Genomic DNA, 25,930 nt, shown 5'->3' on the forward strand with positions numbered 1-25,930 from the left:
AAGGAATTACACATGAATCAGGCAATGAAAGTATGCAGGTAACCATGGCTACTGTTGTGAACTAAATAACATTTTTTATACAGCTGCGAATATTTGTGTAATTGCCAGTTAAGCTGCAGAGTTCAGATCTGAGACAAAGCTGGTAAACACTGAAATCTTGCCTGAAGAAAGGTACTTCCCAAAGTGTATGCAGGCCTCTACATTGTGCCACTGCACATGTGGTGGTTTTTGTCTAGTAAACACACAGTCAAAATAAAAGTATAACTCCTCACGGCCACTACTTATACTTTACTTTCAGCAATGCACTTTTGCATGAGCTGTTTTCTCTCTTCAGGGTATTTTTATTTCCTCTTGTCATATACCTGCAATTGTAACTTTTGACACAGCTTTTGAAATAACTTTGGCTCCATAGAAGAGAATTTTGAAAGTACTTTAAAAAATCTGCAAGTAAAACTCTCAGCTTCCCTTGATTTTCATTAGTGGTAACACCCCCCTCTTAGGTCCCAACAGCATTCCTGGACAACAAAATTAAAAACAATTCCAAATGAGAGGGACCTTTTCTCCTTTGACATCTTTTCAATTTCCAAGTTCATACCTCTTAGATCATCCTTCTGTTTACATGTCAGAGTCTCTGTTCTCAAATCAATCATCATCAGAGAAGGAATGGAAACCTAAGGGATTTTCCTCCTTACGGAGAAGAGGTACGCCCAAAACCGAATTATTTGGAGTAAGTTGACAGTAGTTGCTATACTAAAGGAAAAACATAAACACAAAAGCAGTTAGTGAGATGAACCTATGCTTCCAGTAACATAAACAAAATGAAAATAATGGAACGCCTATTGTAACTAAGTGAAGCAGGACTTAGAGCAACATCTCTCTATTAAAAAACTGAGTAGAGCATGAGTTTGAAACCCAAGTGAGTGCCTCTTCATTCACTGTGAATTTGTCTTCTTTCCTGGTTTGGAGAGAGAGGATCGTTTCTTGATAAGAGCACTAGCTAATAAAGCAAACACAGATTCATTTTGCTGTTCAGCCTTTAACAAACTGCCACTACCCTCAGGCAAACCACATATTCCATGTTTTAGTTTCTGCTCTGTAACACAGGGAAAATAACAACTCTCTTCTGCCAGTCTTTACCTGTGCAATTCATATAGGCTAAAAAGAAATTGGAGGACTAAATGTTTTGCATCTGTATCAACAGTGCTTGCCTTAAATAAAATTATAGGAGATGGTCTTTAAAACGGTACTAGGTACCAATATCATTATTAACATATAAATAGTAGCATATATTTTCATACATTACTCTCTATATATGTATTTTTGCACACACTACACATAATACAAAATATTATATATATGCACACACTACACATATTACAAAATCTATAATATATATGCTAATCCCACCAAACTGCTGTCCTGGAGAATAAAACTGTGGGACTCACAGGAGCACAGTGCTCAGACAGACAGCTGTGAGGTCTAAAGATCCACAAATGCTGGGGATATTAGAGGTAATGAGTGTACAAAGCAGTGCATTCTTCTGACTTCTGCATAGACAAAAACATCAGAAAATCAGTCTGCAAAGGGTGATCTTGCACAGTGGTCACAAGAAACCAAGTGAAGACAAATTCCTACATGTTGGTCTAGAATAAATGAAGGGTCCCGTTTTCAATATACACCGTGTGCTTCAAACTTCCTTTTCAAGCTTTTTCTCAGTGATGTACAGTACACATAATTATCACCTCCATGTTCTATAGCTCTCTCCAGCTGACTACTATTATCACCTCTTTATTTCAGTATTTTGTTTCCTCTACTTTGCTCAGTCTTCTCCTCCTTAACAACCTCTAAGGCTATCCCTTTTTCTCTTAGCTTCTGACACATTCATTTCTTTCTCCTTCAAATTCCTTCTTTTTCATCTTTCATTCCACTGCTTCAGGAGCAAAGATCAAAATGCCATCCACCTTAGTCTCAGATCTAAGAATACATATATTCACCTCTTAAAATGATTTGCAGATATATGCATTTTTAAGCAACTTGCAGCCAACAAAATTTTGTTTCTTAATGGAAACATCATTAAATCTCTGTATTGGTAAAAAGACATCTTTGACGGATGTTTTCTTTATAGCAAATGATATCATTTCCCATTTCTTCATTTTTAAAAGTGCCTTAAAATACAAAGTTCAGTAAACTGACATACATATTTCATCTCTCCCATAAATAGTTCATAAAACAATTTCTACATTACATACTGTATTTGCAAAAGAAGCCACAAAAATGTGCATGGCAATGACTCAGCAAGTTGGAACCCTGCATACAGGGTTTAGAGAAAGCTGGTAAAGCTCGAAGTTAACAGAACAAAAAGTTAAAAACCCCATGATGTAAATAAAATTGCTTCCTGTTGGAAACAAACCTAAGGATGTAATTTGAATATCATTGCCATTTTTTTATAGAGAAGTATTTCCTTTTGAAGTATACTTGAACTTTCTATAGCATGCATCATGTCAGCCTAGAGTATTTTATGAGATACTCGGAGCACTACATTTGGTATATAACCATAAGTAACGTTACTATATTTGAGGCAGAGGTCACTTCTGCAGAAAAATGGACAGCAACATCAACTCTGCATTTGCATCCACGAACCTCAAAGTAATTTGCAAAATGCAATTCACCTCTTCATTTCAACTGAAGGAATGGGAACTGAGGCACATGAAAGGGGAATGCCTCTCAGCAGCCAGCAAGGACCCAGCATGGAGAAAAGCAGAGTGTCGGCACATGCAGTCTGGTTTGGCACAGTAGCTGCCCTGACTGTAACACTTCATAACCAGAATCTGGCACAGTGCTATAAACCCAGTAACAGCGAGCACTGTGTTTCTAACTATCATTCCAAAGCCCCACAAAATGCAGACATTAGCTAATTAAGACTTATAAAAAATTATTTCAAACACTTCATAATTTCTTTCAAGACTAGGAATAAAATGGAAATTTAAAAATAGATTTTAAACAGCACTTCAAATCTGCAGTGTTACTTGTTCTGGAGAGAAAGCTTTCTGTAAAGAGTTAAAGGGTACCAGATAATACCGCAACAAAGATGCAAGAGCATACACTGGCCACTGGTCTACCTTTTGCCGTTTTGAGACACCTTCATGCCCTGTGCTATTTCCCCATAGTTGGGAGATCTTTCCTGTTCAGGTAACTGTGGCATCAGAGGGAGGAAAATTGTCACCTTAGTCACCCTTATGGTCTCTGAGAGAAAGAGACATCTCTGAAAGGTGATGGCTTTTCCTGAGCAGGGCACCAGCCTGGGACTTTGGTATTTCTGGTAAATGTCCAAAGGTGAAAGGGCTAACTGTAGACCTGCATGACTAATGGCAATGGCTTACATATCTGTCAAAAAAATCCTTCACGCTGCATCCTGAATCTGAGTCTCTTGTGTTTGAGGAGTTACTAAAAACGTACACTGTTTTTTACTTATTTTTATCTATGTGGGAAAATAAAAATATGGGGATTGAACTGAATGGCAGGGCAGACATCAGGTTATGTTAAAGCTCACAGTCCACCATGAGCAAAAGTAGTTCCCAAGGTTGTCCCTAAATCCTTGATTTCCGCTGATCAGCATATATAAAGCATTAGTGCTGTGGCACTACTTCAACATATTAATCATCTGAATATAAAATGATTTCTGCAGAAATTATATCTGTTTCCAAATGCAAAGACACGTAAGAAGACACCAGATGACAAAGAAAAAAGTTACTTTTAAAAAGTGGTAATTTGTTACAAAAACAATGTCAAAATATTTCCCCGCATTAGTGTCCCTGTAGCAATAATGATCTCAGGATACAGGGAGGACTAATATTTTTTATGCCATCAACTTCAAGGGCTGGAAAAAGCATATAAGCTTTTGGGCTCAGACTCCCTTCACCAGGTCTGCTGATTCTTCTGGTATTGTGTCCATGTGAAATAACCCACTTTCCAGCAACGATAAATAGGTAAAAATCTGGTCACTGAGTTAGTGCATACGCCTTCAATTGAAGGAAAAGCTGTCTGCCAAGCTTCAACCAAGTAGATCATAGGTCTGTGAAAAAAAGAATCTAAAAGGATGAAATCCAGTTGCTATAGCAGCAAATTAAACAAATAAATGAGATACCATGGAATGCTACAAAATATTTGTGGTCTGATTAAGTCATATTTGCCACGTGTGAATACTAACAGCACAGTTTAGTAAATACAGTACAATCCCACTTAGTGTATGTACAGTCTAATTTTTATGAGTGCTAATGAGTGGCAACCAGCATGTCCAAAGGTACATAACACTGCATTTTACTGTAATCATAGGGCATAGTCCCTTCAATACATAAAGGTAGAAAATAAATGCTGTAACTTCAAAGACATATTTTCATCCTTCCCTGTGTTTGCATGGCCTGCTAAAGAGACAAAGGTTTTTGTAGTGATCACCTCTAGGATGACTTACATATGGGGTGCTTTAAAGTACACATCCTGTAGTTGGCACCTGACACCTTCTTCAGCATAAGCAATCCTCCCCCTAGTACATGATTTTTTTTCCAGTGAAATGTTCTTTTTTCTTCATAAAAGACACCATTTTAATATACTCATCATTAATCATGATGATGTATCACTTACTGATTGATTCTACTATCTGCCTGTGTGCTCTGGAAAAAAAAAATCAGGAAAAAAATGCAAGTCTGTTATATCAAAGGATAAAACAAATGTCTGATTTAACTGACAGGTGAGGAGGGCACATAGATTTTTATAAAAAATGTGTTATTATCAGTTATTAATGTATTTTGCACTGGTTTTAAAGTGGAACATTAATTTACATTTATAAGCTGCAAACCATGTATCTGATAAATCATGCAGTAGTACCACAGAAACGTACCAGCTTAAGTAGTACAAAAGAACTGTGCATGACCCCAGCAGTGACTACAGTGAGCAGTGTAAGCTGCACAGAAAGTTAATGTTAAAACAGGCATTCCTAATACTTTCAGTATTTCCATCCCATACTGCTCCTGGTTTAACAAACAGACGTAGCAGTCCAGGGCCAAACACTGCTTCTAGGAAAACACAGCTCAGTATGTATTACGTACCCAGAGAGGCAGATATTCTAAAGGCTCCCTTTGTATGTCCCTTTGGAGATTTCCTTTGACCATTTGTTTTGTGCCCACCATAATCACTTTACCAGACATTTGTACTTCAGCTGAAAATCTGACTTTGAGCTTTTTTTTATCAGTATTATTACTACTACCATAATTATTACTTCCCAAGTTACACTTCACTTTGCCTGTTAAAGCAGGGTGGTTTCAAATACAGACAGTACACCTCCTTACCTCTGGGGCTTCAAATACATTATCTTCCAGCACCCTTACCAAGCAGCACATCCATTCGAATATGCAATGCAACTCACACTTCAAAGCTGATACGAAAAAATAAGGTATACTCTGAACAGGCTTGTTTTAAACTGCAGGACTGGCTTTGAGGGTCAGTCAGTCAAGATAATGTACAGCACGGTCAGCTAAAAATAATGACAGAGATGCAAAGACACCAATGTCATTCTACAGATATGACACAGACGCAATTTGTATGAACACAGGCCTCATACTGTTGCATGGTTGCAGGTGGTTTTAACCCTAAACATTTTATAAGGATTTTAAGTTCCTGGCATGACATTGTGCAAATTTTACTTTATGTACCCTGTAAACCTACATCCAACAGCAAGAGAAGCGATGTTCCTCCTCTCTCAGCAGCATCAGTAAGCCATCTCCTTGCCCTCAAACCTGCTAATTAATAGATTTCAGAGATGCCTTCCCAAGGAAGTGATGGACTATATGGTAAGAAAACATACTCTTCACTTCCTCTTCCTCACTTTTCCTTACCGCCTTATTTCCCCTTTCCTCATTCTTCTCCTCCTACAGGTCCTCTTTAGCATTTTGAGTCTTTTCCAGCTTGTCTACATTATTCTGTGGTGCTTTTTTTCATTCACTTCACCTGTTTTGCTTTGTTTTGCTTTGTTTTTTTCTTTTCTTTTTTTTTTGGTAGGAGTTGGACCAGCATCAGCTGACCTTTTGGTTCCTCCCTTTCCTCCTGGCCGTCTTTTCCTTTCATCCAACTATCTTTCCCTAACCTTCCTTTTTGTGCTCTCTGCCTCTCTCCCATTCTCCCCTCCTTTGGTGGTCACTCCCGCGGTTTGGTGTTGACAGTACATGCTCTCATCCTCTGTGCTAACAGACTGAGTTACGTGACCTTGTCAACAGAAGAAGGCAAAATGTCAGAAGAAGATCTCATCTGGGGATTTCAGTTCTTGGAATTTTCACTTGCAATGCTCACATCTAGAATAGGGCTTGCCTGTTTAGCGGTTACTAAGTACTCAAAGATATTTTAGAAAAGGTCCCTCATTACTAGACATTGGGATCGCCTGTACCAGGAGAAGCTTGTGTGTGTTTTTTCTCCAGACTACTGGAAATAGCAAATAATCAGGAACATTCAGACCTGTATTAAGTTAGAAAGCTGTCTTCACCTTACCTTGATGAGTCTCCTCTGGCAGATGTGTAACATGGTTAAGGCGAGCTTCCTACTACACAAAAATTGCAGTAGTAACTGTGCTGTTACTGTATTAGGTAAAGGAGTTTTCCTAATGCTCCCAGAGGATACCATTCAGATAATTTGGTCTTTGTCTAGCAGCCTCTCTCAATTTTCAGTGCTATGCTATCACAGGTTTTGACACACTACCAATTTCCAAGCCCTTCACATAAGTAACAGAAAATCTTCTAAGCTGCTGCTGTTTTTCTCCCTAGAGTGGAGGAATAATTGTTACTACTGTATTCACGCTTCCATGGAGGAACTGGCAGATAATGAGGAGAGGTACCAGACGGAGCCATGTAACTGCAGCATGCACATGCAATAACTGTATAAATACAACGATATTTTCATATATCATGGTATCATTCATATCATTTGTTTTTGCAAATATTCTAAGTCCCCAGGCAGCCAGCTTCAATTGCCATTCTCTCCATCGAACAGATGTTTAAATAATAGTCATCTAGGAGTGGGTATTCTGTAGGAATTTTCCCTGATTTTTATCAGAAAACTTTTCAAGTTACATGACAAGTGGGAACTCCTTCCTGGAGCACTGAAGATTTTATTTACCCTTAACATACAAAAATATTATAGATAAATTAAGAAGAGCCCATTAGCTGGAATATCCTTGAAAACCTTGAATTGGATTTAGAAACAAATCTTAGAGAAGGCTACGTAGTTGTAGGCATAAGCACGAAGCATTACCAAGGTACAGTACATTGTACAAAAACAGCCCATACATGGGATGTTGCTGTATTAGGAAAGCATCCAAAAGAAATATAATGCACTGTTTCAAATGAGTCACTTCTGAAAAGGATTTTTAGGGCAATATGCTAGATGGAAACACTTTGCTGAAAGAAGGGACATCTCCTTGTTTGTACATCAGAGCAAGTACTGTGCAGTAACTGACCCAACTAATGATGGAGAGACAGGTTGGTCAAAAAACTCACAAGTTTTGGACCATCCAATCTTTATATGTCAGGTTACTAGGAATTTTGATCTTTATAGGGATTTTCTACTTTTCTGTTTGTCGAATCATCGAGGAAAAATGCTTTCCACCAGAAAAACAAAGAAATAAACAAGCCAAGGCCACTGGACCTAAGAGAAGTCTGCCCTGAAGAACAACAATTGAAGAGATAACCAGAGGGACTCCATACCACTCTTGGGTGAGCCGAGCTTTTCAGCTGACCCACCAGCAGTAAGAAAAGCGAGCCAACTTATGAAGTAAGTAGAGACGATCACTTGGACAGGCTCCTTCCTCTCCATAACTTGTCTTCGTCTCCTATTTGTCCCAGTTTTTATGCATTCTCTTGAATACAAGGAAAGAGCGTATGTCTTTCTAGGAATGATCTTGTTTCCCAAATAAAGTATAAAACTGGAAGTGTTCATATAGACTGTAGCAGCACAGAACCCTTACAATGACTAGTTTTCCAGCTTCACAGAGGCAGAGCGCATTCCCCTTCCTCTTTTCTGACCTCTCCTCTGCAGTTTTCATATGAAGACAATGCCTTGTTTCTGACCTCCAAAGCCATTAAACTCCTCAGGAAGTAATTTCTATCTCTGTATTTTACTTTCCTTGCCACAAACAAAAGATGAGCAACATTTTTAAAACAGATTTGGGACAGGGACTGTGAAAAGCAAAGGAGAACTCTTAATGAAATGGTATGCTAACTTGGACAGATACTGCATGCAGTCTTGCTATGTAACCTGGCTCAAAATAGCAATGCTCAATCTTAAATTAATTCAGTCTACAGATCTGTTTATGTGGGCATCAGTTAGCACAGGGACAACCTCTAGTTTTATAGTCTGCGCTCATATTGAAGAGAATATAACTTCTGGAAACACATGTAATCAATGCATTATCCTGTCCAGTCCCAACACAGAAAGGTACACTGAATGATCTGATAAAAATCCTGTTACCATGCCACACTAGTTTTAAACACTAAAGGGTAGCCTTTAATTAAAAATTCCTAATACTGATAGAGATCAGCCAGCCAGCCATCAGAATATGTGGAAGAGTATTTTCCATGGAAAATATGCCTGTGAAATTTAAAGAGGATATGGATTCAAAGTGCAGGCCGGTATGAAGAATATAAACAACATCTCTGATAGAAGAGTTCAGTAATTTGGCAATTAAAATTGTAGCCAGCAAAGATTAATTCATCTGCACAACTAATAAATACAGGAAGTGCACTTGACACTTCAGAAACAGACCAAGGCTGAGACACATTCCTATTCTTCAACAGCTCTCTTTAGACAGGTAGTTATTTCTACTGACAGAAGCTTAACCTCAGCTACTCAGATGTGCACCTTCGTACAATACACAGAGATGAAACCCTTGCCCTACTGAAACTGACAGCAACCCTGCCATTGATTTCCCCACATCATCTCTCAAGCCATAGCGATACTATTGGTTATGAATGAATCAACTGACTGAGATGATGAAATATGTCAATTTTATGGCACAGTACAACTTTATTAGTGATGCCTTTCACAGGTGTATGAATCTGTATGTAAGAGGTACCACCTGGTACCACAAGGCACCACAGATTTTTCTGTAGACAGAAATTATATCTTCAACTGTAATGAGGGGTGGGTGTGTGTGTATATGTAAATAAAAATACAGTTCTTGACACTATATGCAATTTTATGGCAAATAGTTTGTAGCTTTTATCTTTGTGCATAATCAGGAGCCTCTCTGTTTCTGCAAAACTTCATAAGCCACATTAAAACTGAATCGGTAACGGGATTGCGCAGCTCTGAGGTTCATTTCCCTTACATTTTCCATTTGTAGAGGGGATTTTTTTTTTATAACTAGGAATTTTTTAGGTGTTGAAAAAGTGTTGCTATGAAAGAATGGTACCTCTGAGTATTGGCAACACATTACTATGCATTCAAGAAAACAGGGTTTTTTAACTATAGACGACATCGTAACTGCAGAAAAGGGATGGAAAAGGGTGAGAAGAAAATGGGGAATGAGAACTGATTATTATAAACTAACAAAGCAGCAGACACTGCTGTCCAAACCACTTCTGCTTGGGCTAATGCACTGAACTGCACCAGCCCTTCAAACAACTTCTTCATATGGCGTTAAAGACAGTCATCTTGAAATGCTTCTAAAGTATGAATATTCTCAAATATTTTGACACATGCCCATATTACTGATGGAAATATGATTGCTATTATTACAGCTAGATTTCATGACTTTACATTCCTTTTCTACATGTGGATTTTGCAGGCTGATGTTGACAGTTGAGCAAGTTGTTACAGCTGGTCATCATACACCTGTAAGGAACTTTTTAAAATATGACTTTTCAGTTAAAGGAGGGAATCTTTTTACTGTGGAAAATGTACAGTTTAAATTTTTCACTTTTCTGTGGTTATTCTGGTGATAAATATATTTTTAGGGAAACTTGTGAAAACAACCAGACAAAGAGTTCACAGGTGAAGTAACACTTGAGCTCATATCCTTAGGAGCTGAACCAGGCACTGCAGGGGAAGCTCACAGAGAAGAAGGATTCATCAGCAATACTGTAGCAGCAAAAGGACCCACCTCTCTCTGATAGATTTCACTCTGACAAAGGTGATGAATCTCTTGTGTGAGTTTTGTTTTACCAGGTTCGGCTCCAGAACAGCCACACTTGCATTCTGAGAAATTACCACTGAATGGGCACAGCTGCTGTCAAAATGTGCAGGGAAAATGGGAATAAATGTTTATTTTGGTAGAAAACAGTAATCAGAGATCGAGTCCTTTCTAGAACTGTATTCCCAGCGGTCCCACCCTTTCACCAAGGGGACCTCTATCATATTCTCTAAGATCTGCCAAATCAAAATTGTAACTACTACTGAGATGCTAGCATTCTCAGGGTAGTTTAAGAACCCCTTCATACTATGATAGGCAATGCATCAGAATTAATAAGCATGAAAACTGGTAAGGACAAAGTGATAGCTAAAACATCAGAAAGAATTAGACTGAAAGGTGCTGAAAACCCCAACAGCCATAAATTTCCTCTGTGTGACTGAGGTAAAAGAACACTTAGATAAATGGAGACTGACACAGCAAACAGTTTCTTTTCAAGACTTTCAAAAACGCCTTCTACAATATTTCAAGTTGAAAAAAAAAAGGTCTAAGATGCTTGCAGACGATTCGCTTCAGCAAACTCTATTATGTCAAAAAATCTCAAGCAAAAGCCCTCTTCAAATATTTCAGTAAGTATGCATTTCTACAGAGCAACCTGAGCTTGAATGGCCTTTCAGTTACGGCACAGAGGAGACTTCCCAGATACATAGGGCTGTTTGTTGTCAACTGCTTCACAGTGTACATTCATGAAAGATGTTTGAGGTTAGGCACTGTCAGTATGTGGAATGTCACCTGAAGAAATGTCATCAGAGCTGGCACTGATGTGGTGTAGGGTAAAAATCAATGTATGCATGGCGTGGCAGTCTTTGCAAGTGTTCAGTTGTAACCTCAAACCTCAAGGGAGGACAGTCTGAACAAACACAGCAGGAGTCCTCAGGCCTTTTCCTCAGCTCCACACACGCATAATACCAGGCTGCTCCTTTCAAAACATCGTAAACCAGTAAAATATCTAGCAAAAGCTGATGCTCCTCTTGTCAGTAGTAACTCTCATACTGCTGCTTTAACACACAGTTGAGGGAATAAACAAATAGTAATGCCATCTGCCCCACTGCACAAAGGACCAATTTATCAAGCCCAGCAGCAGTGGACAAATCTTGATCTGCTGTGGTGATACAGTACTCACACCCTGAAGGATGAGCCCTGCTGTCATCTACTGATGAACAGCAATGCCAAATGGCTCGCCATGCCTTGATGTGGAAAACAAAGTAATAATGAAACATTCTTCACATATGCAACTACAGAAGCAAATATGATGCTTTTCAGCTCCAAATGCTACATAAACAACAGTAAGTGCTTGACGGCAAAGTGTGACCTTCTTTCCCTTAATATTTAAACATATAGTTGAAAATGGTCAGATTTCTTCTCAAGAAACTACTTTTACAATTACCAACTCAGCAATTTTGAAACTTTGTGTTGATGCACATAATACCGCATTATTAAAAATACTCAGATATAGGTTATGCTATACAAGTTTGGTGTGCTTGAGAAATGAGTAATTATTTAATTGTTCTTCTAAAAACATACAAGTCCAAAAAGCATAGTGAGATTTTCTGAATAATCATTTTAACCAAAATGTTTTCATTACAAATTCCACTTCAGTAGAACGGTAAAGAACCATTCAATTAAGTGTTTCTGCCATTTTAGAACAAGATTTTTCAAAGTAGGAACTTCTGTTTTGTGGAAGAGTCTCTTTTGATTAAATTTCCTCAGGACCAGGGTGACATTGTTCTGAGAAAAGTACTTTATCACAGAAATCAGCCAATCCCCACAGCCTGAGATGTAGGATACACCTGTTCCTAACAGGGATTCAAATATGACTCAAGGAGTCAAGGAAGAAAAGATGTTATTGCTTGCAAACAATGTTCCTTAATCACTTCTGAGGGGATTAGCTGTAACTGTATGCAGAGTCATGCACTGGGAAATCAGTGTCTTACACTTTTGTTAATGCAAGGAAGCGGTTGTATTACTTTACTCACCATCCCATGATTTAGCCATGCTGGTATAAAATTATCGAGCAGCTTTGGGTAAACCAGTTCCCTGTCATAGATATAGATGCTCCAAAACATCGTCACAACGAACTAAGAAGAAAAAACAAGGAAAGACAAAGACATTTTAAAATACATGCTTCTGAACAACTAGCATACATTTTAATAACATTTTAACAAAATTTTAGATAGCAAAATGGGGAATTTAGCAAATGATCTATGGACAGACACAAACATTATAGTTCTTTGACTAAATCCTGTTTTAATCAACAGTGTGAACCTGGATTATTCTTTGCACTGACTGGAGATTTAGTTTTTCTTCCTCTTTTTTCCTTTTTTTTTTTTGTCTTTCAGCCTGGAAAAAATCTCATTTTTGAACTTACAAGCCTATGACCAAATTACAACTGAATACTATACTTTAGCAGCAGATGTGGCACATATATAATACTTCACCACTAACAGGACAAAAAACAAATGGAAAATCAGGTAGAATATCACATGGAATTCATAGAACATATAAATATGAAACATTAATCTCTGAAGCCTATAAACTCATCTTTGCACTTTTTCATGCCTGACATCAAAATAGCACTGCTTAAAACCAGAATTTTTAACCCTTTTAACTACTCTGCACACAAGTCACAGACTGGGATCCACAGAAAAGAGGTCTAGCATCCTGCTCATTTGTCAGTATGAAATTTGGCTTGGTTCTTGTCAGAGATTATTTACCAGGAGTCCAGAGAAAGACCATTATTTCTTCTAGACTGAGGACAAGACAGAAGACCCAGATAAAGTTTGCACTAGGCTAAATTTTTGCCAAAGTGTGCACAAATTCTTCAGAGACCATGATAATCTGAAAAGCAAAGGCAACATATAACCCAAAAAATTTACAGAAATAACAGTTTTAGCTTACCTTAGCTGGGGAAAGAACAAAGTAAGCAATTTTCTAATTAAAACACAACTGCTTTCTTACCTTGAGTTTGAGTCATAGTTTTCTAGTAATAAAAGGCTTATTATTTAGAGCAGTAATACCCAATACCTGGGCCAGAAGCTTTTCAATGACCATTTTCAGGGGATTTTTACACAGTAGCAACAGAGACAAGATTAAAGATTGAGACACAACAGATACAACTTTCACTGAGATCAGCAGGGAAGTATTCAGTTACACCCAAACTGATGTGACCCATGATTTTATGGCTAATTTGGGGGGTCAGTAAAAGAAAGTGCAAGAAATACGGTGTGAGCATAGCAAGGTCAGCAAATTACTACTGTGTGTGATAGCATAGGCATAAGTTGTTTCATATGCTTCTGATTGGAAAGTTAAAACTGAGGTTGCAGTTTATCAATGGCACCTTGTTCTAACCACAGACATGCAAGCTTTGGCCAGCCAGTTATGTGAATGACCTGAACTAGTACACTGTTCCCTCAGTGTGCATACTGTACATAGTTTCTTGGTTTCCAACACACTTGTCCATCTGCTGTCATAGCTGTTGGTGCCCACTCAGAATAAGCTTGGACTATTTGAACAGAGCACAGAGGCCAGGAGGAAGAAACAAATGAGTTATGATGGACAGCCTGAAAAACATTGGAAGTGTGAAGTACCCTACAAGAAGTCTTGCTGCTGGGCCAGTCTTGGCAATGGCACAGCACAGCTCTTTATGCACCTGCTGACACATAAGTGCCAAGATATGAATAGCTGAACAGCAGGGAAAATGGAAGCAAAGTATCCTCTTCTCTATAGGCTTCCTAGAAGTCATGAATTATCACAGTGGGTCTCTGAGAACCTGCTAAGACCAACCGGGACATAAAAACACTCTCAGGCGCACGAAGAGCAAGGTTGATAGACTTCCAAGAAAGACTTATAGCAAGAAAAATCATCCAGGATTAGGTTGAACCTTATCACACTGAATACAACAGAGATGGCATGTTTTGATCTTTGATTTTTGTGGGGAGCAGAATAAAACAATAGACTTCGCCAAGAAGGTAAAGATAAGAAAAGAGGGGATATGCCATCTGTCCCTTAACCAAAGTCAGCCAATGGATGGAACGGGATCAGCCTAGCTGGTTGCAACCATCTGGAGCTACAGACGGCAAATGCTGCTTAGCAAAGCACTATCACAAGGCAGACATAAGGTAAAGGAAGTGCGCAAAACCCAAGGTGTTACAGAACTAACCTATCCCAGGGGACAGCCGACATGAGACTAATGCAACACCCTGGGGAAGATCCCTTCACATGTCTGAATGGTTCACCTTAACTTCCCTTTCAATTAGTTCATTTGCATAAAATGAACTACAAAGATTAACTATTGCACTGTGAACTAAAACGAACTACAAAAATAAACTATTTAGATAAGAAGAATTATTACAAAGACTTGCTGCTTAGCTACCTTGGCTGCTTCCAAATTTGTTTAGATTGATTAATGAGCAACTGTTGTTCTGGTACTTTTACATCACCTCTACTATGCTTACATTTGGTACAGGTAGACTTGCATTTGGGATGGGCTTTGCCAAGCCTGTACATGGTCATGAAGTGCAAGACCATGATACAACTGAGCTGCTTCTTTACACTGCCTCTGTAAGGCTTAGTCAGAATTGCAGCTCTTATGCTCACGCTGCCTTCCTTGTGGCATAATTCATCACTATTGTGGAGACAGTCATGGTACTACTGTCACATGCCAGGCTGAACAGGCTGTTCATATGCAGCAGACATATTTCAGGGAGCCACTTTTATTTTCGTTTGTTCCCAAGGCAAAATGGCACAAACGTCACCCTTCCTCCTTAGACAAACTTGAGGCCTAGAATTCAAAGAAGTAAATAGGCACCAGCAATTTCTTTCACAGGAGCCTCCTAAGATTGCCAGCTTTCCAAAGACAGTGATTACTTAGTTAAGCATAAGGTTAAGCAACATATAAAAGAACAGACATGTCCCTCACTTGCTACTTATCCTATCTATGTCATTGCAGATCAAAGGGAACCTCAAATTTGCAAGCACAACTTGGAAACCGCTTGAAAATACAGAGCAGCCCACTTGTCACAGGCCTCTAAAGTATTGCTAAACAACTATACAGCAGTAGGGAAAAAAAAATACGGCTGAAAACTCCCATTTTCCCACTAAAGGAGATATTCCTTGAAGTTTTGTCCTCTGTCTCTGAAGCTTCAGAGGATATGAGAAAAGCATATGGTGTTGCAAAGGGAAAAAATTTAAAGGACAAGATGGGAAATGGTTGGTGAATCGAAAGGGAAAACAAGTGGCTTTATTGAAACACCACAAATGGAAGCAAAGAGAAACTAATAGAGGAAGGCCAGTGAAAAGAATTGCATACTTTGCTGTTTCACATAAGCCCAACCAAGAAATGTTACACAAATGAAGAATGAACCCAGGGGAACTTTATTTTCCTGCATTATGTGTTTTTGGTTTTGGCTGAGCTGCACAGTTCAGTTCACTTATTTCCTGGATGGCCTCATGACAAAGGGAAAAAAACCCAAACAACCCACTGACCTTGACAAAATTTCTTCTATGTGCAGTTAAAGGTAGGCTTTCTGGCTAGCTCCCAAGACATTTAAGGTTAACCGCAAGTATAAATATATTGTTTGTGAGCATCTTTGAGGGTTGAAGCCATTGCATATAGAAGCAAACTGTTATTAAAGGCAGACCACAGTAGGCACAACTGGCACAGTTCTGGCTTTAGGTGGGATTTAATGCTAGCACTGCATCACACCAAACGAATCTGAATAGGGCCAATGAAGGAAATCACAAAGGGTAAGAACTGAAAATCAGGGCAACTCCCCTTGGAGAACAGAACTCAGGAGGCAATTGCACCACTGCTCACCAGCCACCACATCACCACAGATGTGTGCAAAATCTAGAACAGCGATTTTGGCATCACTGAATCAGTTATGGAAATAACCCCTTTCCTCTCTCTTCCTGATACTGGCTTTTCTCTGCATAGCTCTGGAAATTTTCTATATAGTGCCTTCCATATACCCTGATATGGTCCAGGAGCACTTTTCAAGTGAGATATGGTAGAATCATAGAATAGTTAGGGATGGAAAGGACCTTAAGATCATCAAGTTCCAACCCCCCTGCCATGGGCAAGGACACCTCACACTAAACCATGTTACCCAAGGCTCTGTCCAACCTGGCCTTGAACACTGACAGGGATGGAGCATTCACAACTTCCCTGGGCAGCCCATTCCAGTGCCTCACCACCCCCACAGTAAAGAATTTCTTCTTTATATCGAATCTGAACTTCCCCTGTTTAAATTTGAGCCCATTACCCCTTGTCCTGCCACTACAGTCCCTAATGAAGAGTCCCTCCCCAGCATCCTTACAGGCCCCCTTCAGATACTGGAAGGCTGATCATTACTATCCATTAGTAATTATAAAGAAGAAGGTACACCTATTTGGAGGCCTTGCCTGAGAAAAACAAAATGAACTTGAAAATATGCTTTTAAGCTGCCAGAGGGGAGATTCAGATTAGACATTAGGGAAAAAATCTTCACTCTGAGGGTGGTGAGGCTCTGGCACAGTTTGCCCAGAGAAGCTGTGGGTGCCCCGTCCCTGGCAGTGTTCAAGGCCAGGCTGGACGGGGCTTGGAGCAATCTAGTCTAGTAAAAGGTGTACCTGCTTGTGGCAGAGGGTAGTGGAGCCAGATGATCTTTAAGGTCCCTTTCAACCCAAACCGTTCTATGATTCTATGATTCTATAAAAGTATTTTGTAATTTGGTCAAATAATGAGGAATGTAGGAGACTGCAGCAAATGCCTATGCATCTTTTCTTTGGAATGAGATCCTCCAACAGCATTATTGATGATCTACAGAAGAGGGGTGATCAACTTTTCTTTTGACTGTACCAGTACAAAGAAACGGGAGATAAGAAAACATGCCTGGCTTTCTCTCTTTTGTATCATGGATTTTTAAAAAGATAAAAGTATAATATAAAGAATATGCGATAATTCTAGCCCGTTCAGACTCAGACCCCAACAGGGCTATTAGAGCTATATGCTAGAAAATACCAGCGGTAGAGTTTGTGATTTTTCTATGCAGCAATCCCTCTCCTAATATGTAACAATATCAATTTTCTCTCTTCTTCCCATTTCTATTAAACACAGTCTTAAACAACTAGAAATGCCTGGTTTATCTCTTCTTCCTCTTGTTTGGTACAAATTACAAGAAACATATTGCTAAAACCATACACAGTTTACACAAAACACTAATTAACCACAGAAACTTGGCAACTTCATCATCTATGTCAAAGAAAAAAGCAGGCAGAGTCTAAACCACTGGTGTAGTCTCTGACTTTTAAGTGTCTCACATTTCTCTAGCAGTGTAAATTATTCCCAGTATGTATCTCCTTTACACTGATAAATGGGAAAAGTGCAGCCCCAGTATAGATGAGAACTGGTAATGAATTTCTAAAATGTCTGTGCAAGCATTTTTCTTCAGTGATGATTCCTGATCTCTCACGCATTTGAACAGCACTCCAGGCCTTATAATAAAAAAAGGGCTAGGAAGTGTTGCCCACATTCTTTTTGTGGAATAACGCTTTACTGCACAGAAAATTGTTCTACTGATTTCTAATTTCATTCTCTTAAGAGTCATATTAAAAAAAACAACAATAGGTAAACAGTAGTCATTATGTCCTTCAAAGAGGTTCATGTTTATTTCTTTATGCCCCTAAACAGCATGGTAAGTTGGGAATTTGGCTTTATCTGAGCACCCTAAAGATACATAATGTTGACAAGATGTGATTTGCTGCAAAGATTTTGCAAGATGTGATTTGTTGCAAAGCCACCCAAGGAGACTGTTTGCACCTGGGCTGGTTCTTTACCCTCCTTTAGAAGGTGGGAAGAGGTTGGTGGTCAGACTTCCCAGGTGGCTTATATGTAGTATTTTTTTAGGAAGTACTAAAAATGAAATACTTTATTTTGTTACCTTTTTTTTTTTCACACATCATTGTTTGACTCGGGTGTGGAGGCCCCTTTTCTCACCTGCTTTTCAGAACAAATCATCTCAAGGGCTTCAGTAAGCAGGAAATACAGAAAAAATTGTGTTGAGTTGCTCCTGAAAAACTACTGTTAGTGGGCTTTAAAACGTTCCCCTAGTATTTTCATTATTCCCTAAACATGCCCTGAGCACTAAAAATAATTCAGATGTTAAGGTAACTGACAAGCACTTAAGCATGGCCACTGCTGTTACATTAGAATCCCGACAAGGATTTTATTCACATACGTCTACTTTTCTGGTGTGAAGGTTCCCTTGTGTCGCTACGGGGAACCACTCCATGGAGAGCTAGGTGAGTGAGTCTCAGAAAGAAAGTCTGCATTTGAACTTCTTCCATTCTTTCTTTTTTTCTTTGGAGCGAAGAAGCTGTTGAGACAATATGGGAAATGAGGGAACTTTAACTTTTTTTGTCTGCAGACACTCTGGTGTTTAATAACTTCCTTCTAACAAGCACCTCCAGCATACAAAAATTTCACTGGGTATTTTCTTACACATAAACAGCTCTTTAGAGAACAAAGCCAGCCTTAGACTTGCTACTTTTGGGCCATGAACTGGACAAGGCTCTGGCAAGTGGCAGCTGTGGTGAAGTGGGTGCTGCTGGAGAGGATCAGCTTTCAGGAAGGAGCTGAGACCAGTGTTAAGTTATGATGTGGTGCTGTTTGTTGCCCAGTAGCCGGGAGAAGAAACAGTGAAAACAACCTTTTCAGGCTTTCTTTGTCAGAAGTGAAGTAATACATAGCCATCAATTGCTCCCCCTCACCACCACCTGAAAGGTTACCTTTGGGAATTCAAAGCATCTGTCCAATGACTATGGCCTCTTTTTGGTTTGTTTGGGGCTTTTTTGTTTAAGGCAGAAATGTTTCTGTATGAAACCCTTAGGAAAGTAGGTAGCTCCAGGTATGTAACATGTGTCTTGGGAACTGCTAACTTCTAGAAGCTGCAACATTACATCTAGCGCAGGCAATGGCTATCTGGGATTGCTTGCTTACTGATAGCAAGGGACACATCACCTCAAAGAAATGCATAAGAGTTGCCAAGACAAAGTGAAGACAAAATTCTCAAAGATCTTGAAAAGTTTTAAGGCTGGGAACACTGCAGGGGTGAAGGAGCACAGAGCCAACAGTATGGAGCTGTAATAGTGGTAGGAGAGAATCCCTGAATCCTGAGTGGCATGAAAGAGCCAAGGAGGATGTACTCTGCTGTATGTGAACACTTACACTTCTAAATTAAAAAAAGCACTTAAAATCTTTGAATAAAGACTAATAATAATGTGACGTTGCTCTCCTTCTTTACTTCTCCTACCAACACAGTAGGAAAAGCGTCTGCTGCCAATCACAATTATTTTTAATTCCCAATATTCCTCAAAACACAAATGTAACATACAAATCTCTGGACCCATAAAATACTTATTTGCAAGCCTGTTTATGCACAGATATTTTAAAAACTATCAGTTGATCCAGTTTCTTCTATCACAGTTGGAGAACTGCAGTCTGTTACTACAACATGAACTGCTGCAACTCCAAAGAGGCAGGCCAGCCAGTATAGCTAGGGAAGGCTACCAGCTAGGGCTTTATGAAAGAAATACCTTCACATATGCTTTGCATTTTCTAACTATGCAAAAACATTCTGCATTTCTTCACGTATTGCGAAATCCCACGTAAATGGTGAAATTGCATTTTAATGAAGCATCTCTGAATATATCAAATTATAAATGGTAGATCGATGTGTTAACTGCTGTTAATTGACAGTAAGTGATTAGCTTTTGTGAAACAGTTCAACTTCAGAGACCTCACAGATTCCCAGGATTATTTTTTTTTAATGAAAAATAAAATAGCTTCTAGTGAATTTATTTTGAACTACAATTTCTGGAATTGAAGGCTGATCCTGAATTACAATAAAAGCAATACTTTAATGAAAGGTTCACACTTTTTCTAATGTAACCTAAACTTAGAACTAGACTGACACAGATCACACTTTCATGTAAAAACCCATGAAATTCTGGACTTTCAGCTGCTTTCAGAGTGTGGTATGAGACACGTAACGACACTCAGCACCTTTTGCTATTGAAAGCAATGTGCAGTGTCCCAGCAGAGAAGGATCTGAGCCAAAGAACAGCTTCCTTTTGAAACAGACATGTAAAAATTTCTATACCTCTGTGTGATCTTTTATATTACCGACAAACCTTTTTTTTTTCCTACTCCATTTCTTCTGTCGGCACTGAATGCCACATGGGATTCAGAAGGAGCAACCTGGACTTTTGCTTCCCTTCTTGCCCATGACAAAATGGCTTACAGCCCGAACTCTGGTAGGTCATTAAAGTATGAAACATGCCACAGTTAGCACACTATTCCTGATGAGGAACACATGGTGCAGAAGAAGTCAAATTCATATTCAAGATGCTGCTGATACAATCTACATTTGAAATTACTCATACAATCAAGCTCCTATTGCAAAGTACATTTTTCTTAATGAACCAAAAATTATTTCAGCAATACCAGTGCTCCCTTACACCTGTGAAAAACATAAGAGTAGTAAAATCACCTCTACCATTTTTCTCTATCTGCACAGCCTTTTGCATAGAGGTCAAAAACCCTTTCACCCAGAAAACAATCAGTAAATAACACTACCCACCCAGTTTGTAAAGACATGCCAGATTAATACTGTACTTACCACTCCAACAGGGAAAGCTAGAACAGCCATCATCCAGTCACGGAGGGAAATGAGCTTTTTCAGCTGCCTCTCTTGTTCTTGACTGTCATTTCCTTTAGTGAGAAGGCTGGACAGGTCCGTCAAGACGCATATCCCAAAGAAAACTGCCTGGATAACCTGCAAGGAAGGAGAACACACTCTTGACCAGTCCCTTGGCAGAGAGCAGACTGAACACAGGCAAGTGTAAAGAGTATTTGCCACAGAATTGACATGGGAATGGATAAACATCAGTCCCTTAAATATGGGTAGAGTTTGTTGACATAAAAGTCAGTTGTGCTTCTAGACTGAAAGCCCTGCATACACCTTGTTCCTTATTTATGGGGAGAATAAATGGAAGTTCCAGAGGTGAGACTTCCAGACATGTGCCACCCACCCGCTGGGGACTGAACTTCAGCTGTCCCTTCCTCCTTCACTCCACACAACTCAGCGCCAAAGCCATAGCATTTGCCTCTGAGGGAGAAAAAAATGATGAATGCTCCCCGTAAAAAGAAAGGAAATTAAAAAGACGAGTGGTTCTTTCCCTTGCACCAGAAGGTCTTCCCTGGAGACCCTGCCTGCCCCAAACACTCCATGTCCTTCATCAGGTGACGAAGGTGCCTGAAACTTCCTGAGTCATGGCCTGGGCTTTGCAAATCTATCACTACTTCATCTCAGGTAGCAAACGACAGAACGAGCAAGCTGCAGGAGTTATTCAAGCTTTCTTTTTGTGATGGCAGGTTGGCATTTACCTACCTTTTCCTTTTTTTGCACTTACGTATTTGTGCGCAGTATTGTAAGATTACCTGTTACATTAAGATGGTAGTTTAATCACCTGAACCCACTGATTTGGTGCCAACTTGACTTGATCTTGGTCTGATCACTGCATTTTCTTTCCTTAAGTAGCTCAGTAAAATTGCAGCACATTAGCTCAGGAATGCTCTTGCCTGAGGACCTGCACATCCTTTCTAGTACAGTTCAGAGGAAGCGCATGCAGCTTGTTTACTCCCTGAGCTGGAAGCTCAGGTCAGAAACCCACACACATCAGGTAAACTCAGGTAAAAAGTTAACAAAACATGCGCTTGGTTCCCAAATTGAACAGTGATTCATCAAAAACCATAAACATATGCTTAAAATATATACTACTTGTTTCTCAGAGTAAGCATGGAGTACTAGTTTAGAAGCCTTATTTGTACATCTAAGTGTTGCTCTGACTAGGAGTCTCTGACTAAGCAGGAGGCCATCCATAAGAAGCCAGATTTTGCAAAATGCATTTTTCTATGTGCACACAGCTTTGCACAATTTAGACTATAATAAGTAATGTAAAGAAAACCCCACCTTAGGCTAGGGGACACTGACTGGGAGGAAGGGAGAGGCAGAAGAAAAGGAAGGAAGGCAGGAAAGAAGGAAAAATCAAGCAGATGTTGGCTACCAGAAAGAAATGCAGAGATGTGTAATGGCTGGATAGATTAAACCACATTGCCTTCCTCAACAATCCTTACATGACCCAATTTTTTGTAAATTCTAGCTGTAAAACTGTGAACAACAGGCATTCAAATGGTTCCTGGATCTGCTTGCAATCCTGCTGCCGTTGCTCTCCCCTCTCCAGACTGTAACTACATATCCTTTGCTTGATAAATAGATGAAGCAACATTATAAAACATTCCCTGAAGCCATGAAATGTGGCATACTAGTGCTAGAGCTGTATATTGTGCTAGAAAAGGATATTAGAAAAAGTGCTTCAAATGACTGCCTGAAAAATTTACCATCTTCTACAAAATTTCTGAAAAACTTCTTATACGGAAGTGGTTTCTCCTTAGAGCTACATAATCATAAGAACTCTTAAAGCACTTTGTCATATGTGTTTGAAACAAGCACTTAGTAGAAAAGAATGGTCCCATACTCAGCCTTGTTTTCCACCAAACAGATGGCCTATTTGGAGAGAAGGAATAGGAAAACTAATCATGCATTAGCTTGACTTGAGAGGAGATACAATAGCATCTACTATTCACTCAAGAATGTGAATGCCAAAGAAGGAAAGTATTTAAGACAGGGCTGGAAAAAAAGTATACCTAACAGTAATGAGATCAATCTGGGTGTCAAAAAGTTTAGGCAGAGTACCAGGAAATATTTCCTAACAGTGAGCTCTGTTAGACCATAAAATAATTTCTCAGAGGAAGTGGTGGAAGCCTCATGGCTTGAGTCACTTAAACCAATATTGGACAAAACACTCAATAATGTACTGCAGGGAACAGTATTACGCTGTCAGGGCTTGGACAAGTGACTAATGGATTGTTTGCAGCTCTAACTATGATTCCCTGAAATGCTCTCTCTCCAAAGAAACACAGATTCAAAAAATTACACACCCACTTTCTAAGGGAATTGAGATTGTACATCCACTAATCAATCACAAACCGAACAGCTTCTCTCCCGATTATCCTGTTATGAACACACCACTTCAAGGGAAAATATAATGGTATCATCGGGAATAGCTGAAAACTCCTAAAGGGAAAGAAAGTACCCAAAGATTTCAGAGAGTAGGTATAAACTAAAGTATTCTACAAACAGATTAACAAATAAAAATCCATACAGGAAAGAGAAAATTACACATATATTGAGAACATTCAGAGCCAATGAAAAAAATCATACAGTATTCAGAGGGGAACATTTCCAGCTTATTCATACAAATAATGTACATAGAATCATAGAATAGTTAGGGTTGGAAAGGAATTTAAGATCAACTAGTTCCAACCCCCCTGCCATGGGCAGGGACACCTCATGCTAAATCATATCACCCAAGGCCTCGTCCAACCTGGTCTTGAACACTGCCAGGGATGGAGCATTCACAACCTCCCTGGGCAACCTATTCCAGTGCCTCACCACCCTTACAGGAAAGAATTTCCTTCTTATATCCAACCTAAACTTCCCCTGTTTAAGTTTTAACCCATTACCCCTTGTCCTATCACTACAGTCTCTAATGAAGAGTCCCTCTCCAGCATCCCTATAGGCCCCCTTCAGATACTGGAAGGCTCCTAGGAGGTCTCCACGCAGCCTTCTCTTCTCCAGGCTGAACAGCCCCAACTTTCTCAGCCTATCTTCATACGGGAGGTGCTCCAGTCCCCTGATCATCCTTGTGGCCCTGCTCTGGACTTGTTCCAACAGTTCCATGTCCATTTTATGTTGAGGACACCAGAACTGCACACAATACTCCAGGTGAGGTCTCACAAGAGCAGAGTAGAGGGGCAGGATCACCTCCTTCGACCTGCTGGTCACGCTCCTTTTGATGCAGCCCAGGATACTGTTGGCTTTCTGGGCAAACATACAATCATTCTAATACTTCCTTTTCTTCCTAGTGCAAGAAAACTCTTCTGACACCTAGCAGCATTTAGGATTAGACCGAGGACCTCCAGAGCTGCATGAGTCTCCAGCATAAACTGAAAAGCTGGAGTCATAATGAATTTACGTCCTTTGTGGATCTGGCATAGGAAAAGTGCAGCATGCAGCTACTGGTGGTTTATGGTATGAAATTAATTTCTGAAGTCTATGCTTCTCAGTGTGAATGCTGCCTAACAGATGTGAAAAGTTCACAGCAAGGGAGTAGAAACTCCCTCTAAACAATATTCTCCAAAATGCCCTGGTGTTACCTCAGATTAGGATCACATTTTTAAAACAAGGACCTTCTTTTGAAAATCTGCAGGTGGTGAATCTGTAAGTGAAACATCCCCGAGATGTTAAACGGTTAACTTAAAACAGTTTTCCCCTTGGAAATGTAAGCAATAACAGCACTTCAGAGTAAATACCTTCTAATTTTGCCTCTAAGTACGGTTTGAGGGAAAACGGTGATTTAGAAGATGACAAATACAGATTTCACAGAAAACAGCCATACTTTCCTTATAGGTATAGCAGTGATAGAGTGCGCAAAACCAAGAGAATAATGGAAACAGGTATAAAATACTAACTTACTGCTGACCCCATTTTCTCCATTGAAGCCTAGGGAGGCTGCTGCTACTATAGTTGATACTACAGTACCCATAAGCTGTGATAACGTAATTACAAGTAATGAAAATGGCCATCCACAGGTACTTTTGTAACACTAAACTCTGAGCAGAAAAAATACTTAAGTTGCTGCAGGAGAAAACAGCTATGAACAGAAGATGAATCCAAACAGCCCAGAAACCCTCTCAAACGATGAGACCTATTCAGATTACATGTCAGAAAAGATTGCTCCTTATGAACAATTAGAATAAAGTAAATTAATTGTACATGTCTGTCTCCTAGAAGAAAATAAAAACTTCCTTCAGTAGAACAGTTTTTCCACAAGGTGCAGGATAGCAGCTAATGACCTCCCATACTCCCCCTCATTTAATTTCTTAAGAGTCAGAAAATATATTTCCTTGTAAACCTTTCTTCAGGGCACGGAGACTCCCTTCTCCCCATGCCATGGGGCTCCACAACGCACACAAAATCTCTGCACAACTGAGGTCAAAGAAAATTCTGACACTGCTCTTACCAAGGCAGAAAATTCCCACTAAATTCACTGAATCTAACAATCACCTGCTTGTGGACTTCTTCTCTTTCAAGCTTCCTCTCCTAATCTTAAGTATTCCTCAAAGCTCAGGGCAGAACTGGAAAAGTCTGTGCAAGCACTAGTATTATTCAGGGGTATTTTTTTCCTCTAAAAACCTTTGAAAATGAAGAATTGACTGTCCTCAAGTGATCATTTTCAAGATTAAGAGCACTCACAAATTATTTCAAGTACCCCTCTATGAAATAAGGCATCTGAGTAGCCTGGCAAGTAGACAGCACTGCCAGAATAAAACAAGGCAGTAACACTCACGAAATTAACAAGAAATAACAAAGAACATGGAAAATTAAGTAACTTCTACACATTCCAAAATGCCATGTTTGCACATGAAGTGCTTGCACGTGGCTGTGTATGTGCAGGCGCACATGTATTAGGTACCTGTACCTCACTTACCAGGTAAACTTCCACTGTTTAAAGGCAAGACTGCACTTAAGAGAGAGACAT

At 39.4% G+C, this 25,930-nt stretch overlaps 1 protein-coding gene across 1 annotated transcript in view; it reads right to left on the bottom strand.

Moving 5' to 3' along the window:
- Positions 1–25,930, bottom strand: part of AIG1 (androgen induced 1) — a 128,505-nt gene that overhangs the window by 67,920 nt on the left and 34,655 nt on the right. The window contains exons 2-3 of the mRNA XM_057407066.1: positions 20,887–21,042; positions 12,205–12,306 (exon numbers count right to left, since the gene is read on the bottom strand). Coding sequence (XP_057263049.1) covers positions 12,205–12,306; positions 20,887–21,042 — 258 coding nt within the window. The remainder of the gene's footprint in view (positions 1–12,204; positions 12,307–20,886; positions 21,043–25,930) is intronic.

This window comes from Pezoporus wallicus, unplaced genomic scaffold (assembly GCF_028554395.1).
Source record: "Pezoporus wallicus isolate ANWC-B61680 ecotype Strahan unplaced genomic scaffold, APGP_CSIRO_Pwel_v1 contig_3817, whole genome shotgun sequence".
NCBI lineage: Eukaryota > Metazoa > Chordata > Aves > Psittaciformes > Psittacidae > Pezoporus > Pezoporus wallicus.